Raw genomic sequence first — 19193 nt, forward strand, 5'->3', positions numbered from 1 at the left:
TTTATGTAACACTTTAAAAATCAGCAAAAGGGTTATATAAATAAAATTTATTATGAAACAAAAGGCAAAAAACTATTATGTACATAGTTTAGTCCTATTCAGTGTCTACTCGGCGCTTCTTGGCTTGTCTCTTGTATTCATTAAATGGAGCATCTCTTGTCACTGTCCAGCAATAGTCTGCAAGCATTGATGGGCTCCATTTGCCCTGATAGCCTGCCAGGAGATTCCACTGCTGTAGACTGGAGCCCAACAGCTCTGCCTTACTCTTGGGTAATTCCAAATCCCTGACAAGGTCATTCAGTTCACCTTGTGTTATGAGATGTGGTTCAGAGGAGGAGGATGGGAGAAAATGTGGGTCCTGTGACATTGATGGTTCAGGACCAGAAGTTTCATCCTCTTCCTCGTCTGACTCAAGTGAGAATGATTGGGTGCATCAGGAACCGGCAGTCCTTCTCCGTGAGGTACTGGGCGTAGAGCTGATGGAATGTTTGGATAATGCACAGTCCACTTTTTCTTCTTTGACACACCTTTCCCAACTGGAGGCACCATGCAGAAGTAACAATTGCTGGTATGATCTGTTGGCTCTCTCCAAATCATTGGTACTGCAAAAGGCATAGATTTCCTTTTCCTGTTCAACCACTGGCGAAGATTTATTGCACAAGTCTTGCAGCATATGTGTGGGGCCCACCTCTTGTCCTGATCTCCAATTTTGCAACCAAAAGAAAGGTGATAGGCTTTCTTAACCATAGTGCTTATACTGCGCTTTTGTGATGCAAAAGTCACTTCACCACAAACAGAGCAGAAGTTATCTGCACTGTTCACACAAGTACGAGGCATCTCTGCTCACTTTGGCTAAACAGAAATGTGTCCCTTTGCAAAATCAAACACTGACAAAGAAGAGAGCACGACACTGTATGATTTCTAGAGCTGATATAGGGCAATTTGTTCAGCAGAGTGATGTAAGCTTCGTTATGATTGCATCATCCATGACTTCTAGGAAGAACATGATGCAATTCATATCATGTATGATGCAATACCAGCTTCAGATCGCATCATTCATTGTTTTGCCTAAAAAGCAAGTACTGTCCAAACCCAGTCATAGATTTATTCATAGATCCAGTCAAAGATGTATTTCAGTCATTTCTGGTTTAAATTGAGATCCTTTCCCTTTATAACTCACTTATCCTCCACCTTTCCCAAGTCAAGGGTCGTATATACTGACCCAATAGCATATCTTGAAAACTAGAGCCAATCAACAATTTTAAGCATCATTTTCGTTCTCAGTGACCCAGAATTAGTAAAGTTGGACTACATTTATTTCAGAAGCATTTTGGCTGTAGAGCAGTGTAACTGGCTACTCTGAGCTGTAAGAAAGCCAAGAACTAGCTCATACAACTCAGAAAGTCCAATTGTTTTAGGTCCTTTTCAGAGGGTGTTGAACAGAACCAGTGTTGCCAATTCTGTTCACTGGCACCACCTGCGAGTTGGGAATCAGACAGGAGGTACCCTAACCCTCTGGGAAGGATATACTACTTTTTGTTGGCTTATTTACACGTGGGTGAGAAGCGGTTGGAGTTGGCCACACTGTGCGTGTGCAGTAAGCAAAGCTTCATTGATGGGCAAGGCAAACTTGCCCTGAGGAGATGAAGGAAGGATATCCAACATGGAATGTTGGGATTCCTGAATCTCATCTAATGAGACTTGTAAGTTGTGTGCCATCTTTTCTATGAGTTCTTGAAAGGCTCTAAAGTCATTGGGGTAAGATGGTGGGGGAGGCATGATATCCTCCTTATCACTAGATGAGGCTTTGTGGGAAGGTGGTGTTTCTTCCTCTTCCACTGGTGTCCTGTCTGGAGGGATCTGGGGGCATCGGTTTATGTTCTTAATATGACCTCTTTTGTGATGGCACGGTGTAGAAACGGTCACCATAATTAACCCACAGATTCCAATAAGCCCAAATTCTCAGAAGACCAGAACGAAAAGGATGATTCAGAAAAGTCTCCTTTGTTATGAAAAATATTTTTAAAAAGGATACCTCCAGGTATTAATTCTCCAACGTTTTCCTACAAAAATTTATGGATTTCCTATTCAACATCTGGGAGATGAAAAATAAATGCTCTTGGTATCTAAGGTGTCATTTCTTCATTTTACAGATGGGGAAACTGAGGCACAAAAACTAGATTTACCAAAGGTCAGCCAGCAGGCCTGTGGCAGAACTGGGACTAGAACCCCAGCTTCCGAAATCTGAGTCCAGTGTTGCAGGTCCCACTTGCATCTGTTAGTCATTTTCAGTTAGAATTACAGTAGAACCTCTGTAAGTTATTCTAGTAACTATTGCAGTCACTGCAGATTGTTTACTTGCAAATTCAGAAATTTCAATAAATAAACATGGAAGGATAATATATCATGTGTATTACAGTTGTCAAAATAAATGAACAATCTTTTAACATACTTTATAGTACTCCAGACAATATATTATATAATAGTTTGTCAAAGTACCAAAACCCACCTAGAGTACATGGCTATGAAATCTTCACCGACGAGACACCAACATTTTTTGGTGTATGAATCAAACTATTCTGATCACTAACTGCAATTTAGCAAGATTCTTCTGTTTTTGATTTTAGCATTGGCTTGTGATGACACATGGCTAAGACCATGAATCTGTCATGGATTCTGTGATTTTACAAGCCCTCTTTGACTTCTTGAAAATTCCAGTAATTCAGCCCTGGCCGGCGAGGTTCAGGTTCTAGCTTCACCCCAGCCAGCGGGGTGTGGACTCCTCAATAAATCCATGTTTTATTGTTTATTGCCAACGTCCTGTGCATGACTTTTGATAAAAATATCCATGACAAAATCATAGCCTTACACGTGGCTAATGGTTGACTCATTAGGTCTTATGTTTGGACAACAAGCAACAATTCATTTTACATCCAAACTCATTTTATGTCCATTAATGCATACTATGAAAGAAAATGATGAAAAAGTCAAAACAAACAGAAGGGATAAATAACTTATTTTTATCATGTAAAGCATCTTTCCAGTATGTAACTTGATAATAAAAAAATGTTAATTATTATACCTTTGGGTGTATACATTCCTTGTTGCATAGAACCTCCAGGTTCAAAAACGGGAGCTTTAAAATCAGCAACTGCTGACAACATTGATTCAAAGCTTAAACTTCCTGGAACAATGCCACTTTTGGGATTGGGGTTTTCTGGAATGTGATCTTCATGTTAAGAAAAACTATTGTTATCAAGGACTACTTAACAGCAGAAACGTAGCATATCACTATTTACTTTTGCCTAATGTTTTAAGAGCTTCATTTAAGATGCGAAACTTTTGCAATGCTTTAATTTCACCACAAGAGGTCTGTGTACTACAGCAGTTCCATTGTAATCAAATTTATATTGTACCATATCAACACTTTTTGGGTATAACTTTAATTTGTACACTACTTGCTAGGGTGACCAGATGTCCCGATTTTATAGGGACAGTCCCGATTTTTGGGTCTTTTTCTTACATAGACTATTACCCCTTACCCTCTGTCTTGATTTTTCACACCTGCTGTCTGGTCATCCTACTACTTGAATTACTGCTCAAGCTGCGATGGGCTTATTCAGGGATTATATACTAATGCACATCACTACAAATATTCTTGAACATGCTGTTAAATGTATGCAGATACCAATAAGGTGTGGTGCGTAGGATTGTTTAAACTTTCCAAAAATCTCTTCTCTCAATTAGCAATCTTTCTGTATACAAACACTCTCATCCTCAGAAAGTAAGTCTTGAGAGTGAAAATGTCAAGCAAGCTCACTGACTGGCGATTATACATATATATGCACTCACGTGCACTTTTTGTTATTAAAAAAACATAAATGCTTGTATCCATGTGATAAATAATGATCACTTGATTTCTAGTACTACTAGTAACATACATTATTTTGAGTTAGGGTTAAGCACAAACAAAGTAAGCAGATGACTGGGATCTACAGACCCTGAATGGGCTGGCTATATCTGATTTTCTGGAAGTTGTAACCTGCAGGGGAACCACTCATTTCCTGATCTCCCCTTCTGGCAGTCCCAAAAATCAGAAAGTCAGCCCTGCTTTAGCTATTTTAACTTTTGGTAAGCAATAGGATTTATAAAAATTTAAATAAGCCATTAGTGTTGAGTAAACAGGCAGCTCGGATGACCCACAAACCAAGAAGCTCTTGAGAAATGGAGGAAAAAGGGAGGTGGGTAAGAGAAACGTGGCATTGACTCTCAAAGAAAGGTTGGTGAAGTGCAAATACACAAACGAGGATATTCATGAATTAGTTTGGTTTTAAGTATTAATAGAAATACCCCTTCATGCTGAGGAGGGACATAAAAGTTGCTGATTTATGTTTTATGATTTATGTGCAGGGAAAGATGGGGAGGCGGAGTGCTTGATGATAGAGGGAAAATTCAGGAAGGGGGAAAACTAGTGGGTTTACCTAAAAATATTAAAAACAATATTGTGTGTACAGCAATGGGGGATGGATGGGAAGATATAGGTGGAAACAAACTAGGGAAAGAAAAAATAAAATAAAATGGAAAAAACAGATTGTGAAACTAGCATGATGTGCACATATCATACCTAAGCACTCATATTATTACCTTACTGTTGTAAACCTCAACCTACTTTTCACCATTTCTGCCTTTAAATTATTGCTGTCACTTACTGCACTACGTTTACAACTGAACTGCAAGTTCTTTAAGGAAAGGATCACATTTTACTTGGCTGCAAAACACCTAGTACACTGTAAAAACTTCTAAAATGTATTGCAAAGCCTCACGTGTATCATTTTCATATGAACAATTAAGGAAGACTAAAGTACTGAAGAAAATTTCATTGTGATCAACAGTACATCATAATCTAACGACATCTGCCCACAACTCCTAAAGTTTGAGGTTGTTACAAGCGAGCAATATTGATGGCATCGTGCATAAGCTTGATAATTCTGCATAACACAATTTTCTTTTACAGTACTAGTTACACAGAGAAATCAAAATAAATAAGTTAACAAGATTCCAAGGATATGAGATCCAGTAGTGAACTATGAGTCCTGTCGTTCATACAGAGCTGGGCTACCATCTCTGCTCTGAGGATCTCGTCATCTGTCATTCCTAGGACAATAAAAATAAAATTAAATACCCTGTACAAGTTGTAAGAGTAAAGAAAAAGAGGATACAGAGGCACACACATGTTTTCAGATCTCAGTAAGTTAAACGCTAATTACAAATGTGAGACTCAACGGTTTGATATCCAAGTTAACACAGTTACATTGTTACAATTACAATTCAGATTTCTGGTTGATTTCCGAAGATGTCCACAAGAATTTACTAAACTATTCCTATTTTCTTATAAAAGTGCTCTGTGCATTTGGAAGTTGTGTAAAGTAACAGCTTACTGATATTTCTCAATATATATGCTGTTTTGAAAACAAACTATTGCACAGGAGACAACACTAAAGCATGTTTTCCAAAGACTGTGTTGTGAAGCTTAATAAAATACAATAGAATGCAAGTTTTAGCCAGGATTTTAAGTAGTTTCTTAGGCCCAATACTGCAAACATTTATGCACACTCTTAACTTCAGGCACATGAGTAATAATCATATGCGTAAGTATTTGCAGTACTGGAATTTAACTCATTTTTCTATGGCAACATCAAAGTAATTTTATTCTGTGTTAAATACGATGTATTTTTGGTGGGAGAGGGAATATACCAAAACAAAATCACCTGGAAGGTTTCACAGATTCTATGTCCTTAGCTGAATGTTTGGAACTTATGACACTGAAGCAATATCAAATTAGCATACTGCAGACTTATTCTACCAACTAGCACATGTTCCTACATCAGTAACATTAGAAATGCTGGAAAGGGTGATTAGAAAGCTCAGTTCAGCTAGCTCTCCGTTCAGCATAATACTGAATGAAGATCAGTGTCAATAACACTAAGATATATCTACAGGACTTTACCGGGGGTAAATCTGCCTCACTCACTCTGCAGGTATGGAAGGCCCAACGGACAGGATAACTGCAGTAGTTGCACGGCTCATGTTTGGGCCAAGATGTAGGAAGCGCATGCAGAGAGACAGCATGCCAGAGCATGTGCTCTGAAAGGGCAATTTGTGCAAAGCTGCAGAAGCAATTTACGGAATGGGGTAAGACTAGTGGATCCAAAGCAAGAACAGCAGCACCACCGCGGCAACAGGGGTAGGCAACCTATGGCAGGCGTGCCAAAGGTGGCACACGAGCTGATTTTCAGTGGCACTCACACTGCCTGGGTCCCGGCCACCAGTCCAGGGGGCTCTGCATTTTAATTTAATTTAAAATGAAGCTTCTTAAACATTTTAAAAATCTTATTTAATTTACATACAACCATAGTTTAGTTATATATTATAGACTTATAGAAAGACACCTTCTAAAAACATTAAAATGTATTACTGGCACGCAAAACCTTAAATCAGAGTGAATAAATGAAGACTCGGCACACCACTTCGGAGAGGTTGCCGATCTCTGATCTAAAGTTTTACCAGCTGCCAAGTTTTGCATGGCCAGGGGAGAAGGCTTGGTACAAGACCAGGATTTTAACCCAGGTTACTGGTAAGATACTTTCCTTTTCCGTTAATTTGTAATAGAAATAATGTAGAATGTTCACAAAGCTGAAAATATTGCACATTTGCTTCTTCGCACATAATTTTTGAGGTGCCCAAATGGGAAATGAGTCCTTTAATTCAAGCACTGACTGGATAATGTCCTATTCAATTTACTTGATACAAACAGCAGAAACCAAGTCATGTATATAAAAATAATAAAATACAATAAAATTTCAGTTAATAAGGAATGTCAAAAGTTCAGACAGGGAAATAAGAAGCTCAATCACAAGAGATTATTACAAGTAGGAGCTTTAGGATTTGCTGATTCAAACACTAGTATTGACATTTAAGCTTCAATATATATCTCATGATCATATGTATAAAAAAAATTCAGCCATTTATTTCCCTCAAGGACAGGAATGGACTTGATTGCAATAAAGGAAAAGACACCCTGACCCTGTATTTTGGCTGTTTCTAGTTTTTAGGATGGTTAAAATGAAGCAACTGATGAAACTGAAACCAAATTATAAACAAAGAATGACCATTTGATTTTAAAGGCAGCAAAGAATCCTGTGGCACCTTATAGACTAACAGACGTTTTGGAGCATGAGCTTTCGTGGGTGAATACCCACTTCCTCAGATGCATGTAATGGAAATATCCAGGGGCAGGTATATATATGTGTGCTAGCAAGCAAGCTAGAGATAACGAGGTCAGTTCAATCAGGGAGGATGAGGCCCTGTTCTAGCAGTTGAGGTGTGAAAACCAAGAGAGGAGAAACTGGTTCTGTAATTGGCAAGCCATTCACAGTCTTTGTTCAATCCTGAGCTGATGGTGTCAAATTTGCAGATGAACTGAAGCTCAGCAGTTTCTCTTTGAAGTCTGGTCCTGAAGTTTTTTTGCTGCAGGATGGCCACCTTAAGGTCTGCTATAGTGTGGCCAGGGAGGTTGAAGTGCTCTCCTACAGGTTTTTGTATACTGCCATTCCTAATGTCTGATTTGTGTCCATTTATCCTTTTCCTTAGAGGAAATGCAATGCCCCTCTGCTATGTACATCGGCCAAACTGGACAGTCTCTAAGGAAAAGGATAAATGGACACAAATCAGACATTAGGAATGGCAGTATACAAAAACCTGTAGGAGAGCACTTCAACCTCCCTGGCCACACTATAGCAGACCTTAAGGTGGCCATCCTGCAGCAAAAAAACTTCAGGACCAGACTTCAAAGAGAAACTGCTGAGCTTCAGTTCATCTGCAAATTTGACACCATCAGCTCAGGATTGAACAAAGACTGTGAATGGCTTGCCAATTACAGAACCAGTTTCTCCTCTCTTGGTTTTCACACCTCAACTGCTAGAACAGGGCCTCATCCTCCCTGATTGAACTGACCTCGCTATCTCTAGCTTGCTTGCTAGCACACATATATATACCTGCCCCTGGATATTTCCATTACATGCATCTGAGGAAGTGGGTATTCACCCACGAAAGCTCATGCTCCAAAACATCTGTTAGTCTATAAGGTGCCACAGGATTCTTTGCTGCCTTTACAGATCCAGACTAACACGGCTACCCTCTGACATTTGATTTTATTTAATAATTTTACTTATTCTGCTACAGGACAGCTATTAAATGCCAAAAAATTTAAAACCAAATACACAAAAAATTCCACGTTACAGTAATATTTGTGACTAGACAGTTGTGATTCTTACCTAAATGTAAGCGAAGACTTAACAGAATGACAAGAAATGTTAAGGCTCCTTCCAACATAGATCTCTCATGTTCTGAATCAAGAACTGTATTCTGATGCTGTGATGCCATTGTTAACAGATCTACCACCTTGAATCTACAGGACACAGAGTAAGGTTAGAGACCACGTTCTTTCGTATCAAGAGCCTGATGCTGAGAGGTATGAAGTACCACTCAGGCCCAGGCCCAAAAGGAGTACAAAATAAATTGTATATAATCTAATTAGAAGCAAACCTTGAAGTGAAAGGCTTTTTATTTTCAGAAAGTATATCCTTATCTTCATTGTACTATACTGATCCTATTCATACTTCATATTCAAATACGTGGCATTTATATCAACTGAATACTTGAAAGTTGGTTAATTGGTATAGAGATTTATGTCCTACTTTTCTTCAGACATGTCTATGCTACAGCAGCATAGCTATCATGTGGGAGCTGTGATCCTGTAGTGTAAACATTGCCTATGTTGGCGGAACGAGTTTTTCTGTCAATGCAGGAAATCCACTTCTCTGAGAGACAGTAGCTAGGTTGACAAAATAATTCTTCCATCAACCTAGCTGCGTCTAGAGAGGGGTTAGGTTGACTTAACTATTTTGTACAGGGTGTGACATCTTTCACAGCCCTGAGTGACAAAGCTAAGTTGATCTAAGTTTTAGGTGTAGACCAGGCCTTCTCCCATAGAAGCAAGCAGACGTCTTGTGATCCTCACTGCTATTCATTCTCGCCTTCAGTGTGGAAGTTCCAAACACTTACACACCAGAGCGTGCAACACTTCTAAAATTGGAAAGCTCAGGAGATTCAACTCTGGGGTTTCATAAACATATTGCATACATTGGAGTGTAAATCCAAAACCAGCCCTAAGTGAAAGGGAGGATGAATGAAACTGCCACAGTGGAACCTATCAGAGAAATTGTATTAATGGAAGCGTATTCTTCCATCTGGGAAGGAAAAAAAAGGAAGTGCTGTGGTGCAAGAGGGATTCAGCAGGTCAAACGCCTTTTCCCCCCACAGTATATTTTAAATAGTAAGTGGCAGAATGCTATATAGTGGTATTCATTTTATCCTTATGTTTTGACCTTACCTTTCAAAAACTGATGAAATAAAATAATCTGGATCAAGTCTAGAAGCACAGACCTGTAAAAACAAACATGTACATGGTACATCTCCTTACTCATCAGTCATTAGCGTTCTTATAAACACAGTACTTGAGTTCACAGAAACTATACCTTACCTGTAATAGGTAAATGTCAGGATCAATCATGGAGTTACAAAAATGAGACTGCACATAAGTCATTGCTTGTCCTTTAATTTGTAAACCATTCCTTACCCACATGTTACTATGGATTTCAGAAAGGCTTGCCTATTTTTAAAAGAAAAAAAATTAGCTGAAATAAACATTTTGCAAACAGTTCAAGGAAAAATCAGCTATTCAGTTGTGATCCCCCCGAATCCGCAGGACTGGGGACGTCCTGCTGGCAAGCTGCCAAAGGCAGCCTGCCTGCCATGCTTGGAGTGGCAAAAAAGCTAGAGCCACCCTGCCTAGGGTCATTGTACGATGTTAACACTATTTGAAAAAGTTGTTCTCTGTGATTCTAAGAAATACTTTTCTAAGTTTATTCTGACAAAATCACTGTAAAACTGTGCTTACCAGTGATAAACATTTCATATATTTCAAGAAGTTGTCACCTACGTTAATTTTTGTATTCCACAATTAACATGTTTTTCCCCTGCTGTTTAAGTATTTTAAAAAATGTCTAAACTATTTGGACTGGAAGATGGAAAAAGAGATAGCCATCCTCTTTCATATTCTGTACATTCAAACCAAAAAAGCAGCCTGACACCATACCTGAATCTGAAGTGGGTGAATCATTAGTTTCATCAACATCTCCTGATCTGGTAAAATAGAATCCAGATCTAGCTCTTGGCATTTGACAGCCTACAAACAAAATGGATTAAAAATTTTAATGAGAAAGTAAGGAAATGATTTTTTCATACTATAAACTAGGGCTCCCTGCCATGGCGCCCGCTGGGGCATCCATGTACGCCTGCCTACTGGCTGCCAGACAAGCAGCTGCCCAAATGCCGCTGAGAAGTGGCAACGTCAAGAAGTGCTGCCACCGAAATCCCGCTGAATTTTCAGTGGCAACGCCTTTTGATGACGCTTCTTCATGGCGGCATTTTGGCGGCAACGTCTCTTGACGTTGCCACTTCATGGCAGCATTTAGGAGGCTGCTTGTCCGGCGTTCTCGGCAGGTAGTCGTCTAGCTAAAAGGTTGGGGCCCACTGCTAGAAACATACAACACCTTATTTTCTTATAGAATATGGTAACAAATGCACGCTTACCTTACTCAAAAACATAGCATAGTAACGATGTAGTGGCAAATGGAAAGTAACCTGGTTAGGAGCTGGCTGCAATGAAAACACAATGCATTTTACCATCAAAATACAAAAAAGTATAAGAATCACACAGACTATCATTTCACCGGGCACATCCACTGCTGATGGCTCTTTCCACTAGATATTGCTAACGTTACTATCTCTCTCCCCCTGCCAATGCTTCATCTCCCTTTTCTCAAACCATTCCAGTTGATCTCTCCTGCCTAGCCCCTAGAATATTAGTCTGACCTCATTGTCTGAATACAAGTTCACATTAATTAATTTGGGGACTCCAGCATTCATAATTCACCGATATATCACATTATACCCATGAATTACAAAGGTTTTAACAAGACTTGCATTGTTTTTAACATGGTAATCCATCTGTTACAGTACTTAAAAGGATAATATTTTTATTATGTAAAGGAGAAAAAAATTAACTTTTAAAGTATTTAAGTTTAACAAGACATTTCCAACAACATTTTGTTTAATCATATAAAGGATGCAAACCTCATCTACAAAGTTGATAGCATCAAACCAGTCCTGAAGTGCTTCAAGGCAGTATCTAACAACATTTCTTGTGTACTCTTGTGTCTCCTGCAATAAGAATAATTATTTGACATTGCACCACTGTACATTGTACCACACTATTCAAAAATAGTGTTGAGTAACAGTTTCATTAATACAATGGGGAAAATAGTTTAACTAGTATGATAGTTTAAGGATTTTTTTCTGTTCTTTTGCGTTCACAGTTTTAAAACAGTGCACAAATATGGAATTTTCACAGTGTTTCTCTTTTTATTTAAAAAAAGTTCTCTTTTCCAATACTGAAAATTAACGTTTTAACAATTTACTGGTGGTTGACACTGTCCTGCTCTACACTGAGGCTTTTCCCAAATTCATCAATGGTAGGAGTGCTAGCATACAAGAATCTAGAATGTTTTTGCTATTCTGTTGTCCAGATCTGTTCTGAGCTGCCATGCTGGTGGTGCCCTCTATCACATTCAACCAAGTTGTATTAAAAAAAACTTTCATTTTATTGTTTCAACCAATTTACCTAGTCCTGAATTAAGTTTTCCAGGTCTATAATTCCTAGGACCATCCCCAACACCTTTTTTTAAGAGACAGGTAAACATTTGCTACTCTCCAGTCCTTGGGTATAATAATAGCTGATATAAATGTTTGTTCAGCCACTTGACTGAGTTCCTTTGACATTCTTACAAATAAGACTATTTGGTCTTGGTGACTTAATGTTGTTTAATTTAATTTGTTTGTTTTAGCACAGAAAGAGGAATCTGTGCATACAAAGGAACCTTTCATGCACAGATTCTAAAAAAATTAGGCATCCAATATCCTATTCAAACATTTCTACTGCAATGTCTTTAGAGTTTAGTAAACTAATGCAGTAAAATCCAGTGCTCACCACTAGATTAACAAACATGAGTGTAATGACAATTAAAGTAATTTTGTTTCAGATTAACCATAAACTAATATCAATATACATAATGTTCTCACATTGAAATACAATTTAAATTCAGTTGCATCTCTCTAAATTAAGGCAAGATAGGCTATATACCTCAAGCAGTGGGGTCAGAAGCATGTAGGGAGGGAAAAAGACTACTAGTTTTTGAAGTGCCAACTAGTTAACAGTAGCACAGTATTCTAAGGGTAATTTAGCCTCAAAAGAAAGATTTAATAAAAATATCTTAATATGATTTACAATATGAAAATGCCTTTACAATTGCTAATTTAAACTTTCGGAATATTTAGTTTACTCAAAGAAGTCTTTTCAGTGCACATTTCAATCCAGACTTTACTGTCCTATGAACACCAACATAACTCCTCCTACTTATATTGGAAAATAGTTTAAATTAGAAGATTGATATTTATTATTCATAATAAATGATGATGAGGTAGAAATGTAAAGTTTTTCATGTCTCAGGTATTCCTCTCAATTGAAGAATTCTATTTTCTGCTAGTCTACCATTGTTTGACACACAAATTAACAATTTTTCTCATCATCATGCAAGAGATTTAATCGCATATAGTTAATAATCCAGATCTCGGATTTGATAATTATGCACAAATATGTAGTTTTATTACTATCCCAAAATGTCTATTTTCAGGCACAAACAAGAAACAACCAATATTACAATCACATCACAGCAGACTTAATTTTCTTGTTTCCCATCATTACAGTATAATCACCAGAGTTGTTCAGACACATGTATCAATCTATACCCCATTACATTTTAACCTCATTCCTATTACAGTCAGTGTAGTTACAGTTTAGTCTCAGTTCTGGAGACTGTAACTAAGGGTATGTCTACACAACGAAATTAGGTCAATTTAATAGACGTTGATTTTTTTAGAAATTGATTTGATACAGTCAATTGTGTGTGTCCCCACTAAGCGCATTAAGTCGCTGGCATGCGTCCACAGTACCAAGGCTAGTGTCGACTTTCAGAGCATTGCACTGTGGTAGCTGTCCCACAGTTTCCGCTGCCAATTGGAATTCTGGGGTGAGCTCCCAATGCCTGATGGGGCAAAAACATTGTCGCAGGTTGTTCTGGGTACACGACATCAGGCCCTCCTCCCTCCATGAAAGCAATGGCAAAAAATGGTTTCTTGCCTTTTTTTCCTGGGTTACCCATGCAGATGACATACCACAGCAACCATAGAGCCTGCTCAGCTCACTGTCACCATATGTCTCCTGGGTGCTGCTAGCAGACGCGGTACTGCAGTGCTACACAGCAGCATCCCCTTCCCTTGCGGACGGCAGACGCGGTACTGCAGTGCTACACAGCAGCATCCCCTTCCCTTGCGGACGGCAGACAGTGCAATACGACTGCTAACCGTCCTCATCATCCCGTGGGTGCTCCTGGTCAACCTCGGTTAGGTTGGTGGGAGGCACCTGGACAGACATGGGTGCTCTTGGCCAGCCCCGGTGAGGTCAGTCGGGGGTGCCTGGACAAAAATGTGAATGACTGCAGGTCATTCTCTTCTTTAAGTTTCGTCTAATGGAGATTCAGTCCTGCTTGGAATATCATGCCAGCTGGAGGCCTGGAATACCATGCCAGTCGGCAGCACTGCACGGTCGTACCTACCCCAGCCTACCCCTTGCTCCCATGGCTCATGAAGCCTGAACAGTAGTAAGGAGCAGTTCAATTATAGGCTGAGCAAGTGTATAATGGTGGTAGAATGTGCCTTTGGACGTTTAAAAGCTCGCTGGCGCAGTTTACTGACTTGGTTAGATCTCAGCGAAACCAATATTCCGATCATTATTACTGCTTGCTGGGTGCTCCACAATATCTGAGAGAGTAAGGGGGAGATGTTTATGACGGGGTGTGAGGCTGAGGCAAATCGCCTGGCCGCTGATTACACACAGCCAGACACCAGGGCGGTTAGAAGAGCACAGCAAGCCATGCTGTGCATCAGAGAAGCTTTGAAAACCAGTTTCATGACTGGTCAGGCTACGATGTGAAAGTTCTGTTTGTTTCTGCTTGATGAAAACCTGCCCTCTTGGTTCACTCTACTTCCCTGTAAGCCAACCGCCCTCCCCTCCCCCTTTGATCTCCACTTGCACAGGCAATAAAGTCATTGTTGTTTCAAATTCATGCCCGGGAGGGGTGGAGGAGGAGGGAAGCACAGGGGTGGGGTAGTTGTAGGGGCACCCACTAGAATGGCATGCAGCTCATCATAGAAGCGGCACATCTGGGACTCTGACCCGGAGTGGCCATTTGCCTCTCTGGTTCTTTGGTAGGCTTGCCTGAGCTCCTTAAGTTTCACGCGGCACTGCTGCGGGTCCTTGTTATAACTTCTGTCCTTCATGCCATTGGAGATTTTTTCAAATATTCCAGCATTTTCTCTTTTGGAACAGAGTTCAGATAGCACGGATTCATCTTCCCATACAATGATCAGATCCTGTACCTCCTGTTCAGTCCATGCTGGAGCTCTTTTGTGATTCTGAGACTCCACAATCACCTCTGCTGATGAGCTCTGCATGGTCACCTGTGCTGATCAGCTCACCATGCTGGCCAAACAGGAAATGAAATTCAAAAGCTTGCAGGGCTTTTCCTGTCTACTTGGCCAGTGCATCTGAGTTGAGAGTGCTGTCCAGAGCAGTCACAATGAAGCATTCTGGGATAGCTCCCGAAGGCCAATACTGTCGAATTGTGTCCACACTACCCCAAATTCGACTCAGCAGGGTCGATTTCAGCACTAATCCCCTCGTCAGGGAGGAATACAGAAATCGATTTTAAGAGCCCTTTAAGTCGACAAAAATGGCTTCATCACATGGAGGGGTGCAGGGTTAAATTGATCTAATGCTGTTAAATTCGACCTAAACTCGTAGTGTAGACTACGGCTAAGTAACATCAATCATATTTAAATAGGCACTTCAAAGGATTTATGAGAATGCTGTTACAGAGTTATATCCTCAGCTCTAATAGCTATAGCCAGAGATGTCTGTTGCTTGCCCATGCTATCTTTGTTTTCACTAAAACAATGCTTCTTTCAGAGAAGCAAACGGTGGCTTTTCTACTCTTCCACAGAAACAAGTCTCCAATATCATCATCCTTTTCAAAGCTTCTGTGAAGACACTAAAATCAAACTGGGGGTTTGATATTCTCATATACATTGCCTTGATTTAAAGAGATTACTCTCTTAAACTCATAAGCAGGACTCCTATACATTGTACTATGCAGGTCAGAAGCTATTTACAGTATCATTCAGTTGGCTGGCAAAAACTGTTGTCCAGGCTTGGGTAAAACCCTACATGTAACATGGACACCAACACTATAAGGACATATGTTAGTGTGGCCTACTTGATGGTAGTTGTATCACCTACTAGAAGACAGCAGCAATTGGTACACATATTACAGAACTCCAACAATTACTGCCCTCATCTAATGTCTTGATAAGCCAACAACGGGGACTGGTTTGCTTTTTCTAAGCCCCCTTATTTGAAGTATAAATGAAATGCCTTAATTCATCTAAACAGAAAAATAAATCTCAACACACACTGAGGCTTCACACAAGGAAGATTCTGGAAAAGCTTGTCCTGAATCATCAAGACAAACCCATGGGAACATTTCAGCCTGCAGCTATTGATGAAAGTCATGATTTAGTTTATGGAAAAATCTTTGGTGCTCCAGCTGAGCAATCTGGAGAAAGAAAACACTTCAGCCAAGAATATTTTTATTCAAAATTCCCCTCTGGTTAGTTTCAAAGATCTTCCAAGTGAAGATCTGAAGTCATCACTTTTTCCTCCAGTCAAATGACTTGCCAAATCTAATCGCAGAGAACATGGGTATAAATGTCTTTTAAAGGATTTGTGAGTTCTGTTCAAAGAAAGCTTGACTACAAAATACTACCTGATGTATTTTTACTCAACTTCAATTTCATACACCATCCAGAAAGTAACAGTGGATGGAGAACTGATATATAACCCTAAAATCCAACTACCTGTAAAATTTGCTAAAACTCCAAAAAGGAAGTTAAAATTAGTTATTTATTGTTAAAAGGACAAAGTAAAAATGAAAAAAATGTTTGTCTTACCCTAACTTTGCAATGTGATAGCAGTCCCCACATTGGCTGGGCACAGGCTTCCAGTTCAGCAGCAAATGCAGCATAGTAGGTCTGTGATTCAAACTCTACATGCTCATTTAATTCTCGCTTATTTAAATTCATACCTTAAAAGATGTAAGCAGTGTTATACAATAGCATCTTTGTCTACCATTAAGTGGAACTTAGTATTTTTTTAAATTATACACACTTACACATATGCATACCTATACAGGGAGATGATATCCATGAAATGAGTTTCAGAGGGTATGATCAATTGTACCTAAGTATCCACAAGATTAAGGATTTGAACTGAGCAGAAATCTTGAAAGTTGACTAGAAAGAGGTCATTTGAGTAGAGAAAGTCTGGCCATGTTAGGCTAGCAACTCAAGCACCCATGCTGAGCAGACACCATGATCTGAATTGGACTCCTTTTAGAATTCCAAATCAATCAATGAGAATCTTTAAATTGACTACAAAATTTTGAATCTTTCCATACAGGAAGCATGCTTTCCACTATGCAAACATTCAGGGAAAAACAAATCATTAAAAAATCCCCCACGTTAATACAAAGAATACCTAAATACGTCAAGTTCATTTTCCCTAGCATTGAGGTTAGAACTTTGACACTGAAACATACTTCTATCAAAGTAATAACTTACACTATTAGTACAACTTCTTGAGAACACTGGCAGCGTGTAACCCAGTGCATTTTACTCAACCCCTCTGTGCCTGATCAACATGGGCTACATGGGTCTGTTCGAGCTTTATCTACAAAGCCTAACGTTTTAACTCAAGCTGTAGAGAGACTCATGCCTTGAGCTCTGGAGAGCCTCAGCGGCCATGATAAAAGTTGGGGCTTGTCCAGAATTCTAATCATGGTGGGTCTCAAACACTTGAGACAAGTTTCCCTGACAGAAGTAGTACGTAACTCACCAATCAACACATATTACACATTCCCTGGTGTGCCTCAATCCACAAGGGATGCAAATCTATTACAGTTCTCATCTTGAGACTCTGCTCTCTTTAGTTCAGTCTGTAGAAACGAATACTTCTAGATCTTGGACATCCCTGGTTCAACGTCTGGTGTTGGTCAAGATGTCAGTTGTTATAACTGCACCTCAGAAGTGCTTAATGCCTTTACATATTCAGCCTTTTCTTTTCATCAGTTGGCATTTCAGAAACAGAATTCTTTTGGCTTGAGTAATTTAGAATATACTATCCACTTCCAGAAATTTGCATCAGATTAAAAATGAACACGCTAATGGATTAAATATTTATATATAAGGGTGTGTAATGTGTATGTTATTGTAAACATTGTGCCACCTTTAAAAATTCTTGCTTAAGTACAGGAGAGAAAAGATTTTAAATAAGGTATATTCCAAAAAAGGTATTTATAATCACTGAATAAGAAAGCTAACAGCCACTTACCTTGAAAGAATGATACAAAATTCATCCAAGTTACTAACAGACTATGATCCTCCAGGAATTTCTTAGCCACACTTTGGTGCGAAAGGATATTAATAAAATCACTAACAAGTGGCCAGTAAGTATTATTCTTTAATAGTGCTTCCCCACAGTTCACTACGACATGTAAACTGTTTTCTTCATCTAGGAAAAAAGTGATGAAAACAAACCCCATCATGATGTTTTTTAAAGAAAAAATATAGTAAGTAACATTGTGAATAATTAAAAGAATCAGGGTTTAAAAACAATTATAGCATGCACAGCATATGGCTTATATCAATGATTGTTCTTCAAGATCTTGTCAACTGTGTGGATCCCATTCTAGGTATACATGTCTCCCAATTGCGAGAGATTGGAATCTGAATAGTAGTGGCTGTTGGACCATGCCTGCACTGCACATGTCCTTGTGCCCTGCCTTTCTAGAGCATAAAAGGCATAGCAGTAGCAACTATTGCTCAGTCACCTTGCTAATTTAAAATCTCAGGTTAAGAGGACTCCAAAAAAGCAGAAATGGGGACAGACAGACAGACAGACACACCTCTCTCTCCAAGAACCAAAGTTACTAGAAGGTAAGTAACTGTTCATTCTTCAAGTATGGCTCTCACTGAAGGTGACTAATGAACAGTGCTCCATCTGGACATGTGACTGAGGAGTCCCAACTTTCACTAACTAACTGATTACTGTAATACTACCCTACCAAAACTGGCATCTGACCTCATGGCCAGGACCAGAGCATAACGTTTAACAAAAGTCAGGCATTATTCTAAGTAGCTGCCTTGCAGATTTCAGACATAGGGATGTTTCTAACAGACCTGACTGGAGGACAAGCCCATTTTACAGCAACTTTTAAAGTTTGTTTTCATTCTGCAGTGGAACATTTTCATGAAAAGAAAGTTGTTACAAAATGTCCTTTTTCAGACTGAAACCAGAAAAAAAGAGACAAAGAGAACACATGCATACTGCCTCAGACCCGCGAGATCGAGGTACAAGTTCCATACGTGCCTGACTCAGAGGAGAGTTTTTCCATCCCTGATCACTCTGAATCCCATCTTGAACCCCACATTCAGGACAAGTACCATAGCCACTAGGCGAGTGAGAAAGAGAGAGACTGAGACTCTCCCCATTCTCACACACACAAACGCTTCCTGCCCAATGAAAATTTTGTCAAAAGCAGTATGTTTAAACAAAACAGAATATTTCAGTGAAATTTCATTTTGTCAAAAATGTTCCAACCAGCTCCAGTTTCTAAAGCAAGCAGAGGAGGCAGTTTGCACTCTAGGGAAACAGAGTTTTGATGTTTGGAAGAAGAGGTGTATGAGACATGCCTTTGATTAGCAACTCTTGAAATATGGCTCAATGTGAATGCCGAGTCTCCTCCAGTGCACTGCCACCACAACTAGGTTTTTAATGAAGA

General features: G+C 39.3%; 1 protein-coding gene across 4 annotated transcripts in view; it reads right to left on the reverse strand.

The window, feature by feature from the left end:
- UBR3 (ubiquitin protein ligase E3 component n-recognin 3) overlaps positions 1-19193 on the reverse strand; it is a 217063-nt gene that overhangs the window by 140462 nt on the left and 57408 nt on the right. For all 4 annotated transcript variants that reach the window (XM_030580246.1, XM_030580243.1, XM_030580245.1 and 1 more), the window contains exons 9-18: positions 17744-17923; positions 16306-16439; positions 11257-11343; positions 10714-10779; positions 10217-10306; positions 9602-9730; positions 9452-9504; positions 8334-8467; positions 5069-5154; positions 3083-3224 (exon numbers count right to left, since the gene is read on the reverse strand). In XM_030580246.1, the coding sequence (XP_030436106.1) occupies positions 3083-3224; positions 5069-5154; positions 8334-8467; positions 9452-9504; positions 9602-9730; positions 10217-10306; positions 10714-10779; positions 11257-11343; positions 16306-16439; positions 17744-17923 (1101 nt within the window). The remainder of the gene's footprint in view (positions 1-3082; positions 3225-5068; positions 5155-8333; positions 8468-9451; positions 9505-9601; positions 9731-10216; positions 10307-10713; positions 10780-11256; positions 11344-16305; positions 16440-17743; positions 17924-19193) is intronic.

The sequence above is a fragment of the Gopherus evgoodei genome, chromosome 11 (genome assembly GCF_007399415.2).
Source record: "Gopherus evgoodei ecotype Sinaloan lineage chromosome 11, rGopEvg1_v1.p, whole genome shotgun sequence".
NCBI classification, from domain to species: Eukaryota; Metazoa; Chordata; order Testudines; family Testudinidae; genus Gopherus; species Gopherus evgoodei.